At 41.7% G+C, this 21,887-nt stretch overlaps 1 protein-coding gene across 5 annotated transcripts in view; it reads right to left on the reverse strand.

The window, feature by feature from the left end:
* Positions 1–21,887, reverse strand: part of GLIS1 (GLIS family zinc finger 1) — a 178,163-nt gene that overhangs the window by 73,189 nt on the left and 83,087 nt on the right. For all 5 annotated transcript variants that reach the window (XM_039711847.1, XM_039711845.1, XM_039711846.1 and 2 more), the window contains one exon: positions 16,343–17,444. In XM_039711847.1, the coding sequence (XP_039567781.1) occupies positions 16,343–17,444 (1,102 nt within the window). The remainder of the gene's footprint in view (positions 1–16,342; positions 17,445–21,887) is intronic.

Consider the following 21,887-nt stretch of genomic DNA (forward strand, 5'->3'; position numbering starts at 1 on the left):
ATTTCGTCTGTGTTCTCCTTGTATTTGTCTTTCCAAACATGTAATGAGTAATTCTGGAAGTAAAGGCGAAACTCTCTCCTTTGTCACTGAACTTAATTCCTCAAAGGCAGCAAAAAGGTAGCGTGATGAGCAAATATTTGAATAACAAGGGATCTATACAGCCACAAAAGACTGAAAATGGCCACAAAGATTGCATTTGTTTTGATAACTCAACAAAACAAGAGCTAGGATCTGACACTCCATTATTATTAATTAATAGACCCAGAACAAACACAGGAAGCCAAGCTCCAAAACAAATACTGCATAGGACACTGCTGTTCAAACCCAAAATACCAGCCAAGGAGGCAACAAGATCAGAAATATCCAAACAAAACACATGCAGGGCCTGTGGCTGAGCCACAGCACTCCCACACAGCTACCTTCCACCTTCCTGAGGGGAAACAGAGCCCGTGTCCAGATCCCAAACATGATCACCTCCTCTCCTTGCCAAACACCAGCTCTGTCCACCCCATCTCTGCACTTCCAAGTCTTTAGGCTTCAATAAATGTAAGTGCTCTTCGCAGCTCCTTTCCTGTTCTCCACCAGCTCCCTTCAGAGAGTGACCATTATAAACTCTGGGTGAAAAAGAGTATTAGAACTCTCTGCTGACCTCAGTAGTTGCCAAGGCCGCCCCACAAGGTCACTGGGGTCAGACAGCCCCCATGGATGCTCATTTTCCCATAGTATGTGCCTCCTTGCCAGCTCAACGTGATATCACTGATGGGATACAACTAAAACATGGGCCCCAGCACTATCAGCTGCCACTTTTATTAATTCCCGAATTAACCAATACACTGCGCCTAATTTTTCATTTCCTGGCTGCCCCAAGACCAGAAATTAGAATGAATTAACCAATACACTGTGCCAATATATAATAAACTATCCTTTTCCCACTAATTCTAATTTTTCATTTCCTGGCTGCCCCAAGACCAGAAATTAGAACAATTTCCATGTGGTAAACTTGGAATTCTGCATCCACCATGAAACAGACAGGGCTGGACTTACAAAGGAAGAAAGGATAAAGGAGTTGCTCCCTTTCTTTTCCTTTTAGCACTGCACATTGATACATTCAGGTAAGAATGCCCTCTCCTCTTGTCACTTCTCAACTCCTAAATGACCACCAGGCATGTGGTGTCTGCTGAATTTGAGGAACAATTGGCTTTCAGTGGGACATGACTGGCTGTAACAAAAGGCTCCAATGTCTTACACTGTTTTGCCTTAAACATTGCTCTAACGTGCAATTACCATAGAATTCACTGAGAAAACAAAGTTCCTGGGTGATTCATGCTGCATATTTTCCCTAAACCTGAGCTAAAACTTTCAAAGCCTCCCAAACTGAATCACCAGCCTGAATCACCCTGTTTCCAAATGCGTGGGGATCAGCTCAGAGGTGCTGCACACGGGAGCTGTGGAAAGCTCAGCCCAGGAGGGGGAAGTCACCCCCTCTGCAGCAGAACCACTCAGGATCTTGGGAAGGGGGATTGATTATTGATTTCGCATCATTCCAGCCCTGGCTGTGCTCCTGCTACTTTGTGGTCAATGGGAATTCTGCCCCTGCTTTCAGCACAGCTGAAATTTGCCTTTAGCAATTGGCAGAGGCCTGAAGTTTGCAGCTGGGAAGGCTCCACGCAGGTGCGCGAAGGATGGAGATATTCTGCTCTGCTTGGAGACCCTGGGGGGAAGCAAAGGTGTCTCTCCCTCACCAGGTGCTCCAGAGTGGACAGGACAAAGCCAAGTGCAGGTGAAAGAACAGCTACAATTCCAGCGGGGAGTGCAATGGCCACTCTGGCTGCACACCCAACAGCAGAGCTGACCTCTCATCAGCTAATGTTTCTACATTTTTAGCAGAAGAATCAGCCCCTTTGCTCCCAGCCCTTCCCATCAACCTCTCTTTCCCTCACATAAGCACAATTACTTGATGGCCCAAATGATGCATCTGTAATTTCTACAATAACATTATGAAACACTTCTCAAAATTTATCAAAACCAGACTCAGGTCATGAATAAAGCCACTGTACACTGATAAAAGTTGTAAAGGACTAGGAATGGGGATTTAAAAGCTCAGTGTTCTTCATCCTTCATAATCTAAGTGAAAATTTGCTGCAATAAGCCCTAGAAATTTGACAGTCTGATATTGTTGTTTACTCGTACCTTCTTTTAAGCTACATTTGCCAGTATTCCATATTTACCATTTCCTTAAGTATATACCAGTGTCTTTGACTGCATGGAGGGACAGAGTTGAAACAATGAAATATTTTCAGTGCAGCACTGCAAGCAAAACCACTCAATTTAACATACAGGTTTGACAGTCTAAGGCGTTTTGTCTAAGGTGGCTATTTTGCCCAGGTTTTTTTTTGGTTTTTTTTCTGTTGCTTGAAATGGGTTCCTGGGCAAAGCACCACAGATTTAGAATGACACACTGCCATGTTTTTTAAGGAAAATATGGTTTTGTTTAGGCTACAATTAGAAGCTTTCACAATTTGTCTCTGGCAAACCATGACCGAAAACTCCAGAGTCAATTTATTTAGTGTGAACTGAAGTAACATCTATCTTAGTAAAGAAAACTTTACAACAAAAGAGCCTTCATCATAGTAAGACCTAAGAGCTTTCCTTCTAAAAATGCAGGGCTGCCATGCAATTCTTAACTCACACCAATTCAGGAGGCTACGAGCCACGTATTGTTTGGAATCCATGGGGGTAAATCAAATTATCATGAATGACACTAATGATCCCACACTTGCCTGAACATAATGCACCTTATACAGTCTTGCCTTTAGGGATTATTTTTTATATATACAATTAGTACAAATGGCTTACTCTCCCTCTTTTGTTGACTTTACAAAGAAATGCACTCAGGTACAGAGTCTGCCTTTCCCGGGTTAATTATGGGAACCAAACCAGCCGTGCCTACCATGTGAGAAGTCCCCAGGTAATACCTGGGAAAGCCCTGAGTGCAATAAATGGAGGAGCAGATCATAAAATGCATAAAATGACTACCCTCTACTGGATGGAGCCAGAGCAGCTGAGCTTTGTCAGTGCATCCTCAAAGCCATGATTTAATACAGCTCCTTTCCCAGGGCCTGGGCTGGGTTTGGGTTTGCACAGCAGTGGATCTAAATGCAGTTGTCAAAAGGAATTCTTGGGCTAGCAGGGTATGCTGTCCTTGGGCAAAGCCAGCATTTCTGCTAAGCACACGTCAATTATAAGCACAACATACAAAAAAAGTGAAGGTTTTATAATGAGAGAAGAGAACCATCACAGACTTTCAGAAATCCAAATGGTTTCTTTGCCTTGCACTTTTATTTCCCAGCAAAATCAGGCCAGATCCCAGCTGGTAAAAACTGGCAAATTTCCATTAGCCTGTGGGTCATTAACTCTGAAAAAAGGGCAGTTTCAAAACCAGTTTTGTGTATAGTGTTAGTTTCTGTCAGCGTTGCTATAAACAATCAAAATTGAAAGTATCTGGTATGACTACGATACCCATTTATTTCTCTTGCCATTCAGAGATGTGTTCCAACCCTAATTTTCATAAAACAATTGACATGTATCAGAAGCTATATCTGACAAGCTGAAATATTCAACCCAAACTTCTAAGTTTGCACCCTACTGCCTACCTATAAAAATCTATGTGATGGTACTTACCATCACAAAAATTCTCCATGGCAGTGCTTTAAGCCACTAAAGGGAACAACTCATTCAAAATGGCTGGCACAAACAAAGAGCAAAATATTGACAAACGTAGGCCCAGATAGAGACTTAGCAGAGATGTCTGCAAAGGATCTGGTTCCTTTCCCTCTCCCCAGGTTTTGTTCACCATCATCTGCCTGTGCTCCAGTACCTGTGCAGGTCCCACACGCCCAGGGCTCCCTTCCACAGCCGAACACAGAGCTGTCCCCAGGGCTCTGGGACACCCACCACTGCACACCAAACAAGCTGGATCCAGCACCTGAGTTTCACTGCCTGATTTTGAGTGAGTTGGAGCAGGAAGCTGCAGGTGAGGCTGCTGCTGTGCTTAACAGTCTCTGTCTGCCCTGTTTCACAGCAGAAATAAAGCATCCATGTGTCATGGCACAGTGGATTCTGGCACAAAGCTCTATGAGGTGTGTTAGCTTTCACTGGAATCAATAGTGAAACTTCCCTTCATGGTGAGGAGAAACTTTTTGTTCTATAAAGGTCAAGCCTGGTAAAGGCAAAGCAAAACAAAAGGTATCTTTCTTGGCAAATAGGCTCTCTAACCAGTCATCCCCCACTTCACACTGCCACTGTGAAATGCAAGGACCTGTTTGTGAAAAGGTGTGATGGTCTGGCAGGACAGTGGGGTCCCCAACTGTGGGGATGCTGAGCACCCGGTGCTCTGCATGGGAACCATCCTCAGCTACCTCATAGCAACACCAGCAGGACAAAAATACACAAACAAAACATTCAGAGCACAGACATCTGAAGGCTTAATCTGTATCCCTGTGCCTGCTAATGCACTTCCTTCTCTTACACCCTAGTAATGCAATAATCTGTGTTCAGAGAGTGGCAAAAATGTGATGTAATTTTGCTTTCAAAATTATTCCCTACAATTTATTTTCCAATTTCGTAAGACAGCTTATGTTACTCATATAGTTGGGCATCTTCTATTTCCACTATGAAATTATTCCACTCTAAAAGAGACCTCCTCTTTGAGAAACCTTTAGTGAAAAATTAAATTCTCCTTTGCCTGATTTTGCCCAATCATCCCTACTTGTTTTCTATTCTTTTCTAAACAATCCCTCCCTTTTCTTTTCTCCCTACCCCAGCCTCAGTTTAATTCCTTTCATCTTTCCTTAAAAGACTGTCTCTCTGTCCCCTTAATCATTTTTTAATTTCCCATCCTTTAGGCAAGTGCCAAAGATGTTAAAATGAAAAATGGATGCTTGCCATAAAGGAACAGAACTCCTGTAACTCCAAAACAGTTGAAATCATGAGAACTTGCAGGCCATTACCCCATTATGCGAATGGTATTTTTACAGCACTAGAAATGAAGTAATGCAGCTACAAGTATTCATGTTTTAAACGTGCTGTAATTCTAGTGGCCTGGCTACAAGTTTCCTGAGAGGTACTGAGGAAGGCTGGGGGTATCACAGTCCCCTGAGGAGAAGACCCAAGCTTCACAAAGGCTCCTTCCATTCTGATCCATTTAACTTTGCTCAGCGTTAAAAAGCCCTCCCTTTACACACTCCTAACTTTGCTGCTTTTCAATATCCATGTGTGAGGAGGGATGATGCAGAATCCCTCACCCAGCCTTTCCCATCGTGTTCACTGTTACCTCCAATACCTCTCCCTCCAAATTCAGCAAAGTCTCTTCACACCTGAAAGTATTCCTTTCAAAATCAGAACAGAAATCGTCAGTGGTCAACTGTGGTAACTTTGTCACTTCAGCTCAGAAGCAAGGTGTATGCAGGAGGAGGTTTGCCAATCTGAAATGTAAAACATATTATTTATCACCGACCTGGCTAAAATAATTAAGCTGGTGTGCTCTGTGCATCTGATGCATGTCTGGTTCCTGGGTGTTGTCAGCTTTTCACTCCTTGGCCTTGAAGACAAAGCATGACCTAAAAATGTTCAGCTGGACCAAAGTACTGTAAACAGGGAACTCTGAGATCACCACGACCATGCAATTAAAAATGTCATTACATTTGAGGATATGCAGGAAGATAAAACCCTGCAAGTAACTGTGACACTTAAAAATATTTTCACACAATCTGCTTTTTCTCATGATCTCCCATGTCTTTCTGAGGGGACAATTTATTACATGGAGGCAAGTGGGCAACACATCAACCAACAGACATGGTTTTGTTGAGAGCACCCCACACCGAGTCAGGTCTACTGCTGTTTTGTGAGTGCAAGCAAGTACCACACGGTATCTATCTCTTGCCAGATCCCTTCTCCCTGCAGGACCTAAATGTGTTTTCAGGCTTCATGACTTGCACCATTCCAGGAACATCCCCCTGGGCCTAGTTTTACATAGACACAGTTTGCTCAAGGTCTGCAGGGAATCAGGTTGAGACTGTGTCTCTTTGTAAGGAAAGCAGGGCAATTCCTACAGCTGGCCCGTTCCTGAGCACAGGCAGACAAATGTAGTCATACCCAATCTGAAATCAAGGGGAAAAAGGGCAGGATTTGTTTCACATGACTGAAAGGTCCTGACTTACAAGCCACAATGTTGACAACACACCTTTCCTGAAGGCACGGACAGAGGGGAGCTCTGTGCCCCTGGGTGTACTGAAGCATTATTGTAAGGTGGTGCCTGGGCTCAGTGACCCGGATGGCCCCACCAGCTCTGCCTCGTGCTTTCCTTTTTGTAATACTCCATCTTCCTCACCCTCTTGCTGAAGCAGGGTGCAATCATATCAACATGGATACAGCAGATTAGTTTTACAAGGTTCCCACCAGTCTGACATCCATCAGCTTTCTAATCTCGTGGTAACACAATCCCCTTTACAAGCAGGCGCTGGCGCTCTCAGGCCGAGGGCTGCAGGTTAAACTGATACCCAGGTCCTGCATTCCACCAGCTGCTGATTGACTGACCCTGTTCCTGACATTCCCAGGGCCTGGCAGCCCTCCATGCAAGGGTTAAAGGGAAGTTGTAAGCAACGGTTCTAAAACACTTGGAAGAATCTCCTTGAATCAAAACCATTTCATAAAAGGCTCTCTGCCAGGCAATAAAATATTTTTTGATGGACTCTTATTTTATCATTACCCATGTAAGAAAAATGTATTGCAAGAATCCCAACACAATTCAGGGAAGTAATCATTTGCAGATTTAGTAGGCATTCTCAATTGGCAAAAATGAAAGATTTATTGTAGGCATGATGAAACAAAGAGCAGTTGTGCAAACTTTACTGAGCTGGATTATGAGAACATGCTTTTTCCATTTCCCACTTTTAAATGCCTTGGATGCAGTTTCAAAAGACAGATCAAGATCAATTATTTAACACTGCAGCTCCACTGTACCTGAGCAGAGGATCTCTTCACACATATGTTATCTGTACACAACAATAAAAGAAGAAGATGGAGGGAAGGCACTGATATAGACAACTACAGCAGACTTTGAAATAAAACTCCTATTGTTCCTTGACTCCACAATCAGCCAGGGATGTAAATAGAAAAGTCAGACACTGACAAATGTCTGTGATTAAATACACAGCTATTTGAAATGCAGCCATTTCTGGCTTGCTCAAATACAGAAAACACAGGTGTCCTTAAGACAGAACACAGGGCACTGAATTCTCTGCAATGGTGACATTTTCTTTGAAAGCCATGGTACAGCTGAATTAAAATCACAGTCTTGCACACCTCTACTCATGAGAATAATGTTCTGAAGTAGCAGGGACTTTCTGGTCAGCAAAGGTGCACAGTCTTACACCAATTTTACAAAATATGTTAAAGAGAAGATACTTTGGGAAGGAGAAGATCTTTTCCTTGCCTTTTCTGCCAGGCATTTAATGTGCTCTTTACAATGACAACAGTTTAAACAGGGAGAGAAAGCAGCAGAGTAATTTGTCTTAATTCAGCTGTATCCAGAACATGGGCACAAGGGTTTTCATCACAGAGGAAATGCTGTTGGCAGGCAAAAGCTTGAAAGAGCTTTGAGATTCTCAGCAGAAGGAATGATTAGAGATGCAAAATAGTATTATGGGCACATTAAGTTATTGGCCTCAGTACCTCACTGTGATTATTCACCCTCACTGTGCTCCAAATAAATTTATTTCATTGTACTTGTTAGGAAAAGGAGATCCAAGGCAACAATATCCCAAAGTGTTCATGGCACTTCAGTAACTCAGTTCCTGGTCTGAGAAGAAGAGGACCTCAACTTCAGAGGTGCAGAGCAGGGCACCTCCAAAACAAACCTACCCAAAACCAGGTCTGCTTTTGGAAATAGCTCAGAGTGAGCTGCCAGATGCCAGCAGGTCACATTTTGATATATTTAGCTTAACCAGCACATTGGTTTTTTTACCAGGCCCACTGGACTAGTTGCTAAATGAGCCAGTGTAGGTTTCAGAATGTGACCCTGCCTGTGCAATGATGGTTTTTCTTTTCTCATCTGAAATTAAAGTCCAACTGCTGCTGGTTTGCCCCTAAGTAACAAACAAATGCATCACATTGCGAACTGAGATAAAACTGCATAAACGACTGCATAAAGTTTTTAATGTGCTCTAAATTCCTCTTTCTCCCCTGAGACTACTATACAGCCTCTCTGTTGCCTACAAATGCAGATTAACATTTTTATTAAATGACATAGGTTTCACTAATATGGAGTATTAAAACATATTGGCCTAATAAGAAATATTATTAACTATATTGTTGGCACGGGTTTTAAACAATATTTAATTTTATGGCTTTTTAATTTGACCAAGCCTTCTGTCAGGTGATACTGACTATTTTTCCTTCTTGAGGTTAATCACTGTTCAGAGAGGCTAAATCACTGAAAGCTCTGAACAATTCCTGTCACTTTTAATAATCCCCACAGAACACATACAAAGGAATAAAATAAAGCCAAGCACTTAACCTCAAGAACACAAGCACAAATACTTTGTTTAACATTTTAGAACTTAACAAGTTCTGCATCAAACAGCAAAGTTGTCCACCAAATGACAGGATTAATAATATTTGGATGCAAATTGTTTTTTATAAATTAAATTTCAGGAGGTAAAAAGAATATTCCTCTCTATTGCTCACAGCTATTATTCAAATCACTGAATGCACCCTGCTTTCCCAGATCTTCCAGAGACAGCTCACCCTCCCAAAATGATGCTGGATCCTGCACAATTATGGTTTTAGGACACAACTGCTGGACACATCTTTGAGGTACTCTTGAGCTACATCTTGAGATGTATTAAGGTGTTCCTACAGGAAACAGGTATTTCACAATTACATTTCCTGCTCTGTAAAACTTATTACTAGAGTAGAGACTGCATCTGACCAGTTGAGGGTGTATCACTTATCTTTACTACTGAGCAGATTTAAACAGTGAAAGCCATGGATGATTCACTCCAAGGCAGGGGAGACAGTGAGAAAGAAACCTTGTCACACTTTTGACGCATGGGAAATGATGAGCTACAGAAATCCTGAAGAGTTATTGCAAATGCAGTGCTTAGAGACTGGAAAGCCTTTCTCCCTTTTTGCTCTTCAGATGTGATTATTTGATAAAATCCATTGATCTGCATGGCAAAGAAAGTGATCTTGTGGTGCAGCTGGAATGAATTGGGAGTTAGGAGGCTGTTTGCAAGATATCTTCAAAAGGTGATGCCTCATGAGAGGTTTATAGGTCTGTGCTGAGACTGGGGTTTGAATAAATCTACATGCAGAACTGGGCCACAGCAGAGCTGGAAATAATTGTGAGTGTCTCAATATAAGAAAGAATCACTACTTGCTGAGTCCTGTGGGACAAGAGGATAAAGATAAAAACATGGTATCAAGATGTCATTTTCATACACAAACTGGGCAAAGGGAAGGGAAAGGAGCCTAGAAGAAATCTCCCAAAAAAAGACCTGGGAGACATGCCTAGAAGTTTGTCTGGCAGCCAGACATGGCAGGTCACAACTAATAAATTTCACTTTTCGAAGCTGGGCATACTTCAGCCCCTATTATCTGACAAAGAACATGAATGACTCTGCTTGGCGTGGAGGAGCTCTGGTACAACTGCCCATCCTGTGTGCCACAGGGGTGCCAGCAGCACAGTCCCTGGGGAGAACCACTTCTAATACTAAACTGTTCTCTACTTGAAGATGTTCTCTTTGAATCAGAGCACTGTCAGGTATTTGTCAAAGGCTCGGTGTTTAGTATTATGACAAATATTTGTGGCTTTGCAGGCAAATGGATGATTTTCCTTGTATTCAAATCAGGTCACAGTTGGAATTGTGGTGAAAAATATGTGTTTCAGTAGCCAAATCAGAACACTGAAGAATAAAGAGAAGATAAATCAGTCCAGGATGAGCTGAAATATAATGGTTTGGGGGACTCTGCTAACTAAATAAAAACACTGAATAAATCAAATGGGAAAAGCTTTTAAACAACAACAAAAAGAAGTGTCTTTGTTTAAACCTTATTCATTCTGAAACAGAAAGTAAAAAATGATGAGTTGAAATACTGAAACATTTCCAAAATAGCACTTTGTCTATAAAATGTCAATAGTAACAAAATCCTCTAGTCCTGTTCCCCCATCACTTCCAAAATTCACTAATGGTTTTCTCTCATTTTCTATTGTGATCCTAACTGCTGGTTTGAAAAAACTGGTGGAATACCTAATAAAGTTTCTATCATGGAGGATGGAAATGAATATCCATGCTTTTGTCACAAGGTTATCTGTTCCCTAAACCACTATCTGCCTATCACCTTACCTTCAGCAGATACCAAGCATTGTTAGTGGAAATTATCCAACACTGTGAGAACCATAATAGTGCCAATTAATTACTATATCCTATGGCAGGGAGTTTCATGGGGGGAGTGCCCACTATGTTGTGGTGATAGTACTGTTAATACCCCACTTTGTTTCTTATTTAACACACTGAACAGCAATACACACAGTCACCAGATCTGCACAATGTATCAGGAAATCTTCAGGATTAGTATGTTTTAAACAGGTCCCAAATTACTTCATAATTTATCAGGTCAAATGAAATTAAACCTTGTGGAATTAAACATTCTTGTAGGATAAAAAAGTATGTATATGAAAGCCTCCTCCACAGAAGTTTCATGCTATACCTCTAATTACCATACTGCATTTCTCAGATCTCTTCAGTGTCCTGTATAACATTTTTAAAGCAGACAAGTGAACTTGAAAGCCATTCTGGATTCTGGCAGCAACACTTGGAATTTACTTTGTTTTAATTTATTTAGATTTACGCAAAAAGAACCCTGTCAGTATGTCAGCCAGACCTAACCCATATCAGACTGCTGGAAAGCAGAAGAAAAGGCAGCCAGTCCAGCTGTCTCAGAGCACAATTCCACCAGGTCCAGCATCCTGTACCATTTTTCTATCAGCCTGATAAAGCACATGCACATCATAGAAGCCCAGCAATGCCAGGACTAAACTGGGAGGCTGATAATCTTTCAGGAAAACCCTGGCAGCTCCCCTCTCTGCAGCCCAGCTCAAAGCAAGGTCTCAAGCCCCCAGGGGCAGTGTGGGGCCATGACACTGGACTCATTTGCAGCTCTGTCCTGCTGCACTGGAACACGGGACAATCCCATTCACAATGGAATCTGGGCCCAGCAATTTCTGCTGCTTTTGCTCTGCAAGATCTCTTAGTGTGGAGCTTTCCTGTGGGCAGACACGAGTTCAAATTCACCAGCTGGCTGGGCATGAGCTGAGAGAGAGCCAAGCCTAAAGCCAGTTTTTGGCCTGCCCTCCAGTGCTGGGGCATGCTTAAACCCATTTGTACTGCCCTGGAATCTGCAGTGGGCTTTGTAAACAAACAAACATTGCGTTTCCACAAAACCACTGAATTGCTGTCTACTCCTCTAATCAGAGTGTTTTGAATGCTGATGTTCCTTGACAGTATCGGGAAATGCCATCAGAGACCTAATAAAAAGAGATCTCTGGTGAGGCAGCTTTGATAGAATGGATGTTTCCTACTACTGACTTCAAAGGAAAGAAAGTGAGCCCAGTATTATTGTTGTTCTTTTAAAGCACTTCTTTGGCATCAGTGCATGACACCCTCCACTCCAAAAGCTGAAAACACTTTCCAGACTTCCACAACATTCCCTCGAGTCAGGCATGGAAACTCATTGTTTAGGTGAAGTAATTCACAAGTGGATAAGCTGCTGCATGGAGACCACTTTCCCCACAGATGCAGGGCTGTCCCTGAGACTCCTGTAGCTGTAGCCCTGTAGAGATCTCATTTCCCACCCTGCACTGCTGGACACACACTCCCCATGGACTGCAGACGGCATCAGACTCGCCATCTACTGAGAACAGAGATGCCACACTGGTTTCCTCAGAAACAGAAGCAATAATACTAATCTGCTCCACAGGCATTCTCCTGTATTCCCAATAACCAGGTCGCTGCCCATGAAGTGTTACAGATGCAGCCAAGCCTTCTGATGAAAGCTCTCACACACTCACATCATGTCGAACCACCTGCGTCAGAGACGTGCAGCGAAAAATTAACAGGAAGTTCAGCCAGAGCACAATCTTTCGTGCAATCTGTACAAAAATCTGTTTCACCAGTAAATTGCAAATTGTTAGTTTGTGTGAAATGGTGATTGGAACACAAGATCTGCACTGGAATGCTGGAATTGCCTGAAGACACCCTTAGGCAAGTTACTTATCTTCTCTGTCTCAATTTCCCCATGTTTAATGCAGTACCTATGGTGTCTCAGCCTTAGGGATTCAAAAGAGCTGACTACAAACAGCACAGGTGCTGAATTTCACTGTGTACAATACAGCACCCATTCCATTCAGATTCCTCCCAAACTGAGTATCTTGAATACATACATGAAAAAAACATTCTGCTTCAAAGTTTTAACTCTCTAGGCAAACACAGATAAGCAGGTCTAGAACACACAAAAGAGGCATTTGTTTCTTTGAAGTACAAAAATCTAAAGGCATTAACCATAAATATTATCCCTGTCCAGCTCCTTTCATGGATGTCACATACATTATGATAGGCAATTTCTACAAACACTAATTACATCTGTAGAAATTACATAAAGATAAATCATTTACCTTGATCCTGCCTGGGGAGGCCCCTGAGCACACAGGAAGGCAGTGATGGGAACATTGTTTCTACTCATTATGAAGCCACAAGAGTACAAGAGGGTAAACTAATAAGCCAAGTACAGATTTGTCCAAATCAAACAATTCTAGACAACTGAATGAGCAGCTCTGTATTTACATTTGCAAGCAGAGGCTTAAACCAAGGATGCAATATCTGGAGATCAGCATGCTTCTACTCACCAAACTATTCGAAGAACTGAAAGGCAGCAAAAGATGCAGTTATGAGAAACTTTTTCTCTTCCTTTTTTTTAGAAAAAAAACCCATTTAAGCTTGCTAATTTTTGCTGTCTCAGACAATCAAAATTCCAATTGTCTGGGACATCAAATCTAAAAAAGCATGAAATTAATCTTCAGAAGTTAAAGTCTTAAAGGCATTGCATCATTATTTTTGTTGGATATATTTTTGATTATAATGCAGATGAACCCCAAATTTAATAAAACTAAAATAACATGAGTTAAGTATGAAACATAACAGGATATTGCAAAGAGATTAGGTAGTTTCCTTTAGACTACTTGCAGAGCCCAAGGAAAAACCAAACTGAAGGACACAATGACGAGAAGGCACCACTTAATTAGAATATTTAACAAAATATGAAAACAGAACACTCATAGTACCAGCTTTGGCAATGGAACACAGTGAGCAGAATATGGACCCAAAACACCAGCAGTGCTCCACACCAGATCCTGTTTTGCCTGTCGCCTGTCTGTAGTAAAGAAAGAAGCAGGCTCACTAAATTCAAACCAGCTGCAACGATGAGAGTGTTACAGTTGGACTGAAGGAAGCTTACCTCATGAAAGTATTGTGGAAACTGCTGTTGGAAAGATAATAAAAGGATTAACTGCAGTTTTAGTGAACCATTTACTTTTCAATCAAAATGTCTCATGTATTTCCTGTTCTCAAGTAGCTTGAATTCCAAAATTCCTTTGTCTATTACAGTACATAGTAGCAAAGCCTGTCATAAGAAATTAATAATTTTACATGGAAAAGTACTTTTATGTATGAGGGCAGGGTGCTGTTCACTGTTAGCTTCTCCTGAACAGTTCAATACCTACTCAAGCAGTAATCTTACAGGCAAGAGAAGAATCGAGGGCTTAAAAAGAAAGTACAATGGGTTATTGTGAACAGCTAAAGAAAATCTCCACTACAAATACAAGAGATGCAAAGTTACTTTAACAGAGCTACAGCAAAAACAAAACAAAATCTCAAACCTCTGTAGACAGAGAATAAATTGCCTCCTTAATTTGCAGGAATAACAGCACAATTATTACCACATCAAAAGAAAAGCCATCATTTAAAATGACATGACATCACTGCACAACACAACACTGCACAGCAACCCCCGTTTCACGTGGAATGGAATTCACTGGGCAAATAATCCCCACTTGATATTAATAACTTCAAGGAGCTGTGCTGAAGCTTTGGATCCTGCCCCTGCCAGTTCAAGCTCTTTAGTTTCAAGGTATACAAACTAAACTTGCAAAGCAGAGATGGTTTCTGTGTATTCTCTTGGATCCACTTCCCTCCCTGCAGAATTCCAGACTGCAACATTTAACACACGATACCTCTGCTGACAGTGGATGGCTCTGGCTGTGGGAAGAGAAGAGTTAACTCCAAGTTGAGCAATGTGGAGCTCCCAGTCCTGATTGGGCTGCTCCATGCATGGGAACAACTACAATATCTGCTCCAGTAAAAGAGATCTTTATATGCTTGCATGCCAAGGCTATAGAAATATGACATAAAGGCTGTCTGCAATATCAGATGCAGAGGTTTTTCCAACCTATTCACCAAACCTTGATGTGTTGTCAAAAGCTGGAACTTTACTGCAGATGAAATTAATTGAAAGTAGGACATTTTTAGCATTTGCTACGATATCACAGCATTTCTTTGGTTTACCAAGTTTTCTGTAGGAATGGGAATGTAACATTAGAAATCTACCATACAATACCTGTTAAATATGCATTTTTCAGGAAAAGAGACAAGTTCCCTTATCAACAGAGTCTACTGATCTTTCAGCACCACAGGAAACTCATCAGGGCTTCATGTTTTAAGTATGTTTTCAATCTACTTACCTACACTTTTGTTTGGAAAGAAGCAAACTTGCATTATTCTCTGATAATTTATAACTAAAAGAGATCTATTCAGGGGAAGTTAAATTCATTTTTACATTTAGAAAATGTCATTGAGATACTGCTGGAATAGAACCACTCAGTTCTTGCTTTCAAAGCAAAAAGAAACACATAAGCCTTAGAGTGTTTCCATTTTATCTTGGACAATTTGATGGTATTCTCTAAGTATGTGCACTGTTTCCAGTATTATCTTAGGGAATACCCACTAAACTGTGCAGACATTAAGATAACGTTTTTCACTTATCCAATGGAAGCAAAAAGATAATCAGAGCAATCACTTACAGAGAAAATTTTTCTCTGCTACACATTTTGAATACTCCTGTTTTCCTCCTTCTCCCTTCTATAACCATCGCAGGCCTGAAAGCTTTTTCTACAAACATTCTTTCCTACTCCTCCATAGAAAGCTACAGCTTACCATGGAAAAGTTTGTCATGATCTAACATCTTTACAAGCATTTTCCACTGCATTGCTCTGATCACAACAATAAAATAGACACACAGCTGAAAATTCTGCCTATCAGGAACCCCAACCTGCTGCCACAACCATTCCCTTTGTCTGCACATTTTTGTGCGTGTGCATGCGTGCACACGCGTGTGGCTGTTACCAATGAGACTTTCCAAATTTCATAGCCCAATTTGGAAGCTTATGTCAAACTTGTTTTGCTTCATCTGTTTCAGTCAGGGTCTTATATCATTGTTGTTTCAAACATGTGGAAAGCTTAATGGAAGTCATTAACTTTTATTTTAGTTTGGCCATATTGTCATCATGGTGGGCAGATGCAGAGATGGTGTTATTCCCAAGATCCTCTTTTTGGAACACTGCTGTTGTTTACATCTTCTTGATCAGAAGAGAACAATGGTTTTTACTTATTTTTAAAGCTCTGTTTCGCAAATTAAAAAAGCCCCTAACAACCTTTGAAAATGTAATTAAATATATTCTTTTTAGTCTTTTAACTGTTTAAAATCCTTTAACAAGTTTCTTTCTTTTGTCTAAACTACCTTTGAAGCTTTTGCACTCACAACTCTATGGGTTTTTGTTCAGCTGAAGGAATGAAAAGAATTTCATTAGATGTGTTTTACGTTTCTTGATTAAAAATGTCACCCGAGGCTCAGTGACTTTGTTTTACGTTAAATGATGGCTGCATGCTTTGATCATCACTTTATAAGTGGTTTAATGAATATTAAAAAAACAAAGCACTGTATTAAAAGTTAAGCTCTCATATAAGGAAACCGAATCCCTACTCCAAGAACTACAGTATTTCTTACTCAATCATTTCCTTCTAGATTAAGGTTTTCTCCAATTCCCCTTTAGCCTGCTACAGACTAAGTTACAGGAAAGCACAACAATTATATTGGAATAAGATCGAAGAGAGAGCAAGAAAGAGAGAAGGGCAGTTATGTTTCTATTCAAACAAATATAATCCAGACTTACCATGCACTTGTTTGGTTTTTCTCCAGAGTGAACCCTCATATGAATCAGCAGTTTGTAACGAGCATTGAAGGGTTTATAGCGGCGGACACAGCCTGCCCAGAAGCAAGTGAAGTCCTCTCCTTTCCTCTGGTCAATGTGAGTCTTTTCTATGTGTCTGACCAGTTCGTCTTGTTGGTCGTAAGTGGCACTGCAGTCAATCCACTGACAGACCTGCTTGCCACTGCTGAGGTCCTGCTCATCGCCGTCGCTGGGCTGCAGGGACTTGGGAGACATAGAGGTGTTGAGGTGAGGCAACGTCCCTGGGGTCTGGCCGAGCTGCTGGTGGAGGTGGTAAGGGGGAGGCAGCCCCTGGTGATGGCGGAAAAGATCAGCAGTGGAGGAATAATCGTCAGCCGGTTCTTGTTTTAAGAAACTCACCTTCTGGGTGCTGTGCGAGGAGTTCTGGTGAGGAAGGCTTGTGCCATTCATCATAAGGCTGAGGCTGCCATTCTCCTCGACTTGCTGCATTTGTATCTGCTCACAGTCACCTCTGTCACATTCAGTGGAAAGAGGTACAAGACATGCTGGAGGGGAGGGAATACTGCAAGGGTTTCCAGGCTGAGAGCAAGACTGGGGCTGCGAGGATTTTTGAGCGCTGTGATGACTGATCTCCACAGGATGAGAGGAAATGCCAGCTGAGTTAGCTCGCAGTCCATTCACACAGGTGACCAGTGACGTCTGCGACGTGCGGATGATCGCTGTAATATCGATTCCTTCGGCTGAAGACGGCACAACAGAGATGCATCTCTTCTTCAGGTTGCTTGTTTGTAGCCTGGCCGAGTGCTGAGGGGTGCCAAGTGACAAAGGACCCAGGGAGGAGCTGTGTTCATTATTAAACAAGTAGGATGAAAGTGAATTTGTAAAGCTATTATTCATTAGGTCTAGTTCAGGATGCAGACTACTGGAGGCTCTCAGCTCCATCCCCTCTGTAATCCTCCTATGTGTGGAAGCCTCAGACAGAACCTTATAATCACTGGGGCATTCTTGTTTAATGTGCTGAGCCGGGTGACTTCCATTCAGGCATGGAGCAGCAGAATCTACTGAGTCTTGAAACCTGGGTGACCTGCAATACAGTTTTCATTAAGCATCACTAACCACCACAGGGTTTATGATTTTTGTACAAGACACAACACGTGTTAAGCCCTGTGGAATGGATGCACTTGCTCCCTGCTGATGTTGCCTGTCTAATGCAGCAATTACACCAAAAAAATCTGCAATGCTTCCTCTCCAACCTGTGTAAAGACAGCATGGTTCTACACAGGATTAATTTGACACACTGGGTTACATACGGAACAGAGAATCTTCACTGCTACAGGCAGCTCATCAATCACGACTGAGGCTTTCAGTGCAAAATAGATTGGGCAAAACAATAGCTCAGAATGAAGTTTGAGAACTCTGAGCATTTTTGAATTATTCAAATATTGTCATTTTCCTCACAGCACACTGGGAAAATGCCTTGGCATTCTTGTTGACACAAAAAAGGCTAGCTGAGCTTTGCTTACATGTCAGAGACATGCTTTCCTTCACGAAATTAAAAAAGGAGTCAGATCACTGAAGAAAAAAAGGAATACAGCAAAAAAACTGCTTGCTTTCAACCAGCACTCCAGAGTCAATGAGAGATCAGCTGAGTATTTACTTCTACAAAATAAAAAGTTCACAGCCAGTAAATTTAAAATGGCAGCCTATATAGTCCCATCTCCATATTTCATAATAAAGAGTGCATGGGACTGTAAATCACAGTTCTGTTTTGCAGAAGTGATTTTTCCTCATTTTTCATGTGTGTTGAATCCTTTCATTGAAGAAGCAGAACCTTGAGGAACTCCACAAAAGACTGTTCAGAAAAGCACTGCATTAAGAAACATTTCCTCCTAACATTTTCTTCCAAGCAGTTAGCAACTGGTTTATGGCTTAAAATAAAACATTTTATCTCAGCTATAAACATTTACTGTGGATGATCCAACTGTGTGCTTTTTCTTAGGAGCAGAGGGTGTTCCTTACATATCCCTAAAGCATGGGAAGGTTTAACCTATGGCTTCATTGTGCCAGACCGAGGAGAGGAAACAGTACATCTGTGTGCAGGAAAGCTGTACCTGAGCTAATAAACCCTCCAGAGAAGTGCCCCATGGTTCTTAAGCTGACATGTTCCACTTAAATGAATTTTATGCTTTTATGATGCTAGCACCACAAAAGTTGAAGAAAACCCAGCCATTTGGCAGCTTGTGACACCACTAAGGCAGGTTTGACACATTTTAAAGCATGAAACACATGCACTTAAAAGTATTTTGGACATTCATACACTAAACTATGAACCTGCTGAATAAACTGCATTTATTTTACACTTTAGATTATTTTATCACTATTATTTCCATTAATCCATCACTAATATTAAGATGGGAAGCTGGGATAACTTCTAAAACTTTCTTGATAATAGCTCTCAAAAGAACGAAAAGGGATGGAAAAAAATAACAACAATCAAAGGCTTAAAAATACTTCCTTCCCATGAAATTAAGGTTGTCAAAAACTGGCACCTGTCTGAGGCACACAACTGGGAACGCTGCATTCACTACTGACAGGTTTCTAAGTTCCAATAGGGCTTAATGTAAAAAGACCCTTTAAGATCATGAGATATGTTAAATTCCCCACCATTCACTGATACAGAACATTCAGAGCATTCGTTTTCCACCAGAAAGTTTAAAACAGTGCATTAAAAAATTTTAGATGTTTCCATAAACCATTGTTTGTAATTTCTCCCGTTAGGTTTGCACAGTTGGTCTCCGGATAAACGTAAAGCACCTGTTTCTGCAGATGGCAAATTTATATTCTAAAAAACCAAACCAAACAGCATTCATACATTATTTTTTAACATTTACAGAACCATATGTCTGTAAAATATGTGGCATAAGTATATTTTTATTGCACATGTTTGGGAAACCCTACTCTGTTTGCTCAGTGAAAAGAGTGGTGTTTTAAACTCATTCTGAGAAAGGCTTTACAGCATGCCATGCCAGGCACAGCATTTCCTATTACTTGGTTTCTGCTGTACAAAAACTCTTCTAAATAATTCAGTTTGTATCACAGTTTAGTGGTCCCAAAGCCTCAGGCTGAAGTAAACTCAGCACATTTCCTACATCATATAAAGGTAACCCAAGCCTTACATTTCAGCCTGTGATAATTGGTGTTGTATTATTAAGCCTTATGTAAAGCTCTCATCTTGCCAGAAATCCATGAGAGAAGTTTGGTTTTTGATTAAGCTAGAGCCAGTGCAGAGTACCTGAAAGATGGATACAAACATCCCTGTCCTGAGAAATACTAGATTTCCAAAATCCTCAGGAACAGTGACCTTTCCAGCAGAGCATCTTACTCAGAATCAAGACTGTATTAATGTGATGTTGCAGTGCAGATTTCATGACATATAAAAGAGAGTTCTGAACCACAAGGCAAGCTGGAATGCCTTACTTCAAAAGCAAATGAGATGAGGGCACTAAAGACATGCTTCCCATTGCCACAGATGTGTCTTATCCATTCTCTGCCTACAAAACCATGAGCACAGGCTGCTTGTGCAGGTCAGAACCAAGTCCTCTCCAGGACCTGCAGTTTTCTCTGTAGCACTGTTCTGAGGGGGCTTCCAGATAAGCAATCCTGGAAAGACAGTGAGGTCAGCAGAAGAATACACCCCACAAACCTCCCTTCAGAGGGAGCATCCACGCACCAGGGATGGGCAGTGTAAGGGAACAGAACCGCTTCTTAAGCTCATGAAAGCTGAGTGTAAGGCCTTTGAAGAGTAACAGCAGCCTCTCAGAGGATACTGAGGCAGTGTTTCCTAAGAGACTCCCTTACGTGGTAATTGGAGCCAGAGCACGAGGCCAGTAGCACCATGCCAGAAGCGCTGCAGTTCCCAACTGCCCTCAGAGGAAAAGATGACTGTATCTGAAATCTCCGGATTATTTACAAAACATACATGCCTTCAATTGCCACTGGAAATGTGCACCCGGTGATAACTGACAGTTTCAAGAAGCTGGAGGGGATTGCTCTGCTGCACATCCAGGGACCCCGTGCAACACTATCCGAGTGCTCTGATGTCTTCCCTGGGTTTTACACACCGAGCACGTAGCGCAGTGTGGGCGGGTTTGCCCTAGCTGATAATGGATTATTTGACAAAAGGCCAACATGAGCTGTGTGCTGCCTCCAGTTGTGGTGAGGATGGTATTGGGACTTTTCCAGTCCCACACACATTGCATTCACAGATAGAATGTAGCAGCAATTATGCTGCACAGCTTAAAAGTTATTAACTGAGTGGGGAGAAGGGGCCAGGAAGAAGAAGGATCATGGTTATTGGACTAAAGCAGTCATCCCTAGAATACAATTTCCAAGGGAAAACAATTTCAGGGAGAAGCTGAACAGGACAAGTTTCAGTGCACTGAAGCGAAAAACGGACAATCAAAACCCCAAACCCTAAAATAAGATTTTTGATTGCTAGGGGAGGTGCTCCTTGGTTTGTTTGGCTTTTCCTTGGATGTTCTATAACCTAGAAATACAAAGTGGTTCAAAGTTCTACCCAGAGATATTGTCTGAATTTATGTCTCTCTCCCCTTATTTCTGTGCTGGTCATTAGAGCTGGGCAGTACAAGCAAAGAGAATTTGCCCTGATGTTCATGTGCTCCAGCGTCTGACAATTGCAGTCCTACTTCTCTCATCCATTTTTCTCATGAAGGCTGAGATCTGGGGAGGCACAGAGCACCCTTGGCTCCCACTGACTTTACTCCTGTCCTGGGCATCACTCCCTGCTCAGGCACTTCTGAGTCACTCATTCTCCTGTTTTCAGTTCTTCAGGGAAAGACCTTGTTTTCTGTCACTTGCTTGTCAAGAATCTTTAACATCACAAACAGCATGAAAAGAAATCGTCTGAAATGCTGTCCACCTTTTCTCAAATGCCAAGGTTTTGGCCTTGTGCCATGTGTCTCACGAAAAGCACTGTGATACAAGGAGACACTGTGTCTGTGAGGATCACAGAGCAGAGCTGGGCATTGGCTTCGTCTTGCAAATGCCGTGCACACAAATGCACTATTAGCCAGGTGGACATACAAGCAGAGCATGACCAGTGGGATACAAAACAACCTGTAATATTCTTCAGGATATTCTCCAAACATTTCCAAACTGAGAGGCAGCAGAGTCTCAAGGCTTTAGACCATGCCACAAAGCAGAGGGAGGGAACCAGGCCTGTCACCTGCTACTTTCTCATGTTAAGCAGTCAACAATCCTTTATGTTGTTCTGGGAATCCTCTTCCAAATGGAGACTGGAAGGGGTTCATATTTCTGAGGATGAGTACTGTGATGCCAGGTATGAAGGTGTCTGTCATTTCCTCATTATAAAATTCACAAAAAAGTTCAAAAAGATCTAAGCAGAGTATTCTCTTCCTCCTTTTGTTTGCTCCTGCCCTAATTATCTTTGTTTCATAATTGTCCTCACTGACAGGATGAATAAAAAAAGGTTGATAACTGCCAGTCC

This window comes from Passer montanus, unplaced genomic scaffold, assembly GCF_014805655.1.
Source record: "Passer montanus isolate IOZ18808 unplaced genomic scaffold, ASM1480565v1 scaffold25, whole genome shotgun sequence".
In the NCBI taxonomy this organism is placed as follows: domain Eukaryota; kingdom Metazoa; phylum Chordata; class Aves; order Passeriformes; family Passeridae; genus Passer; species Passer montanus.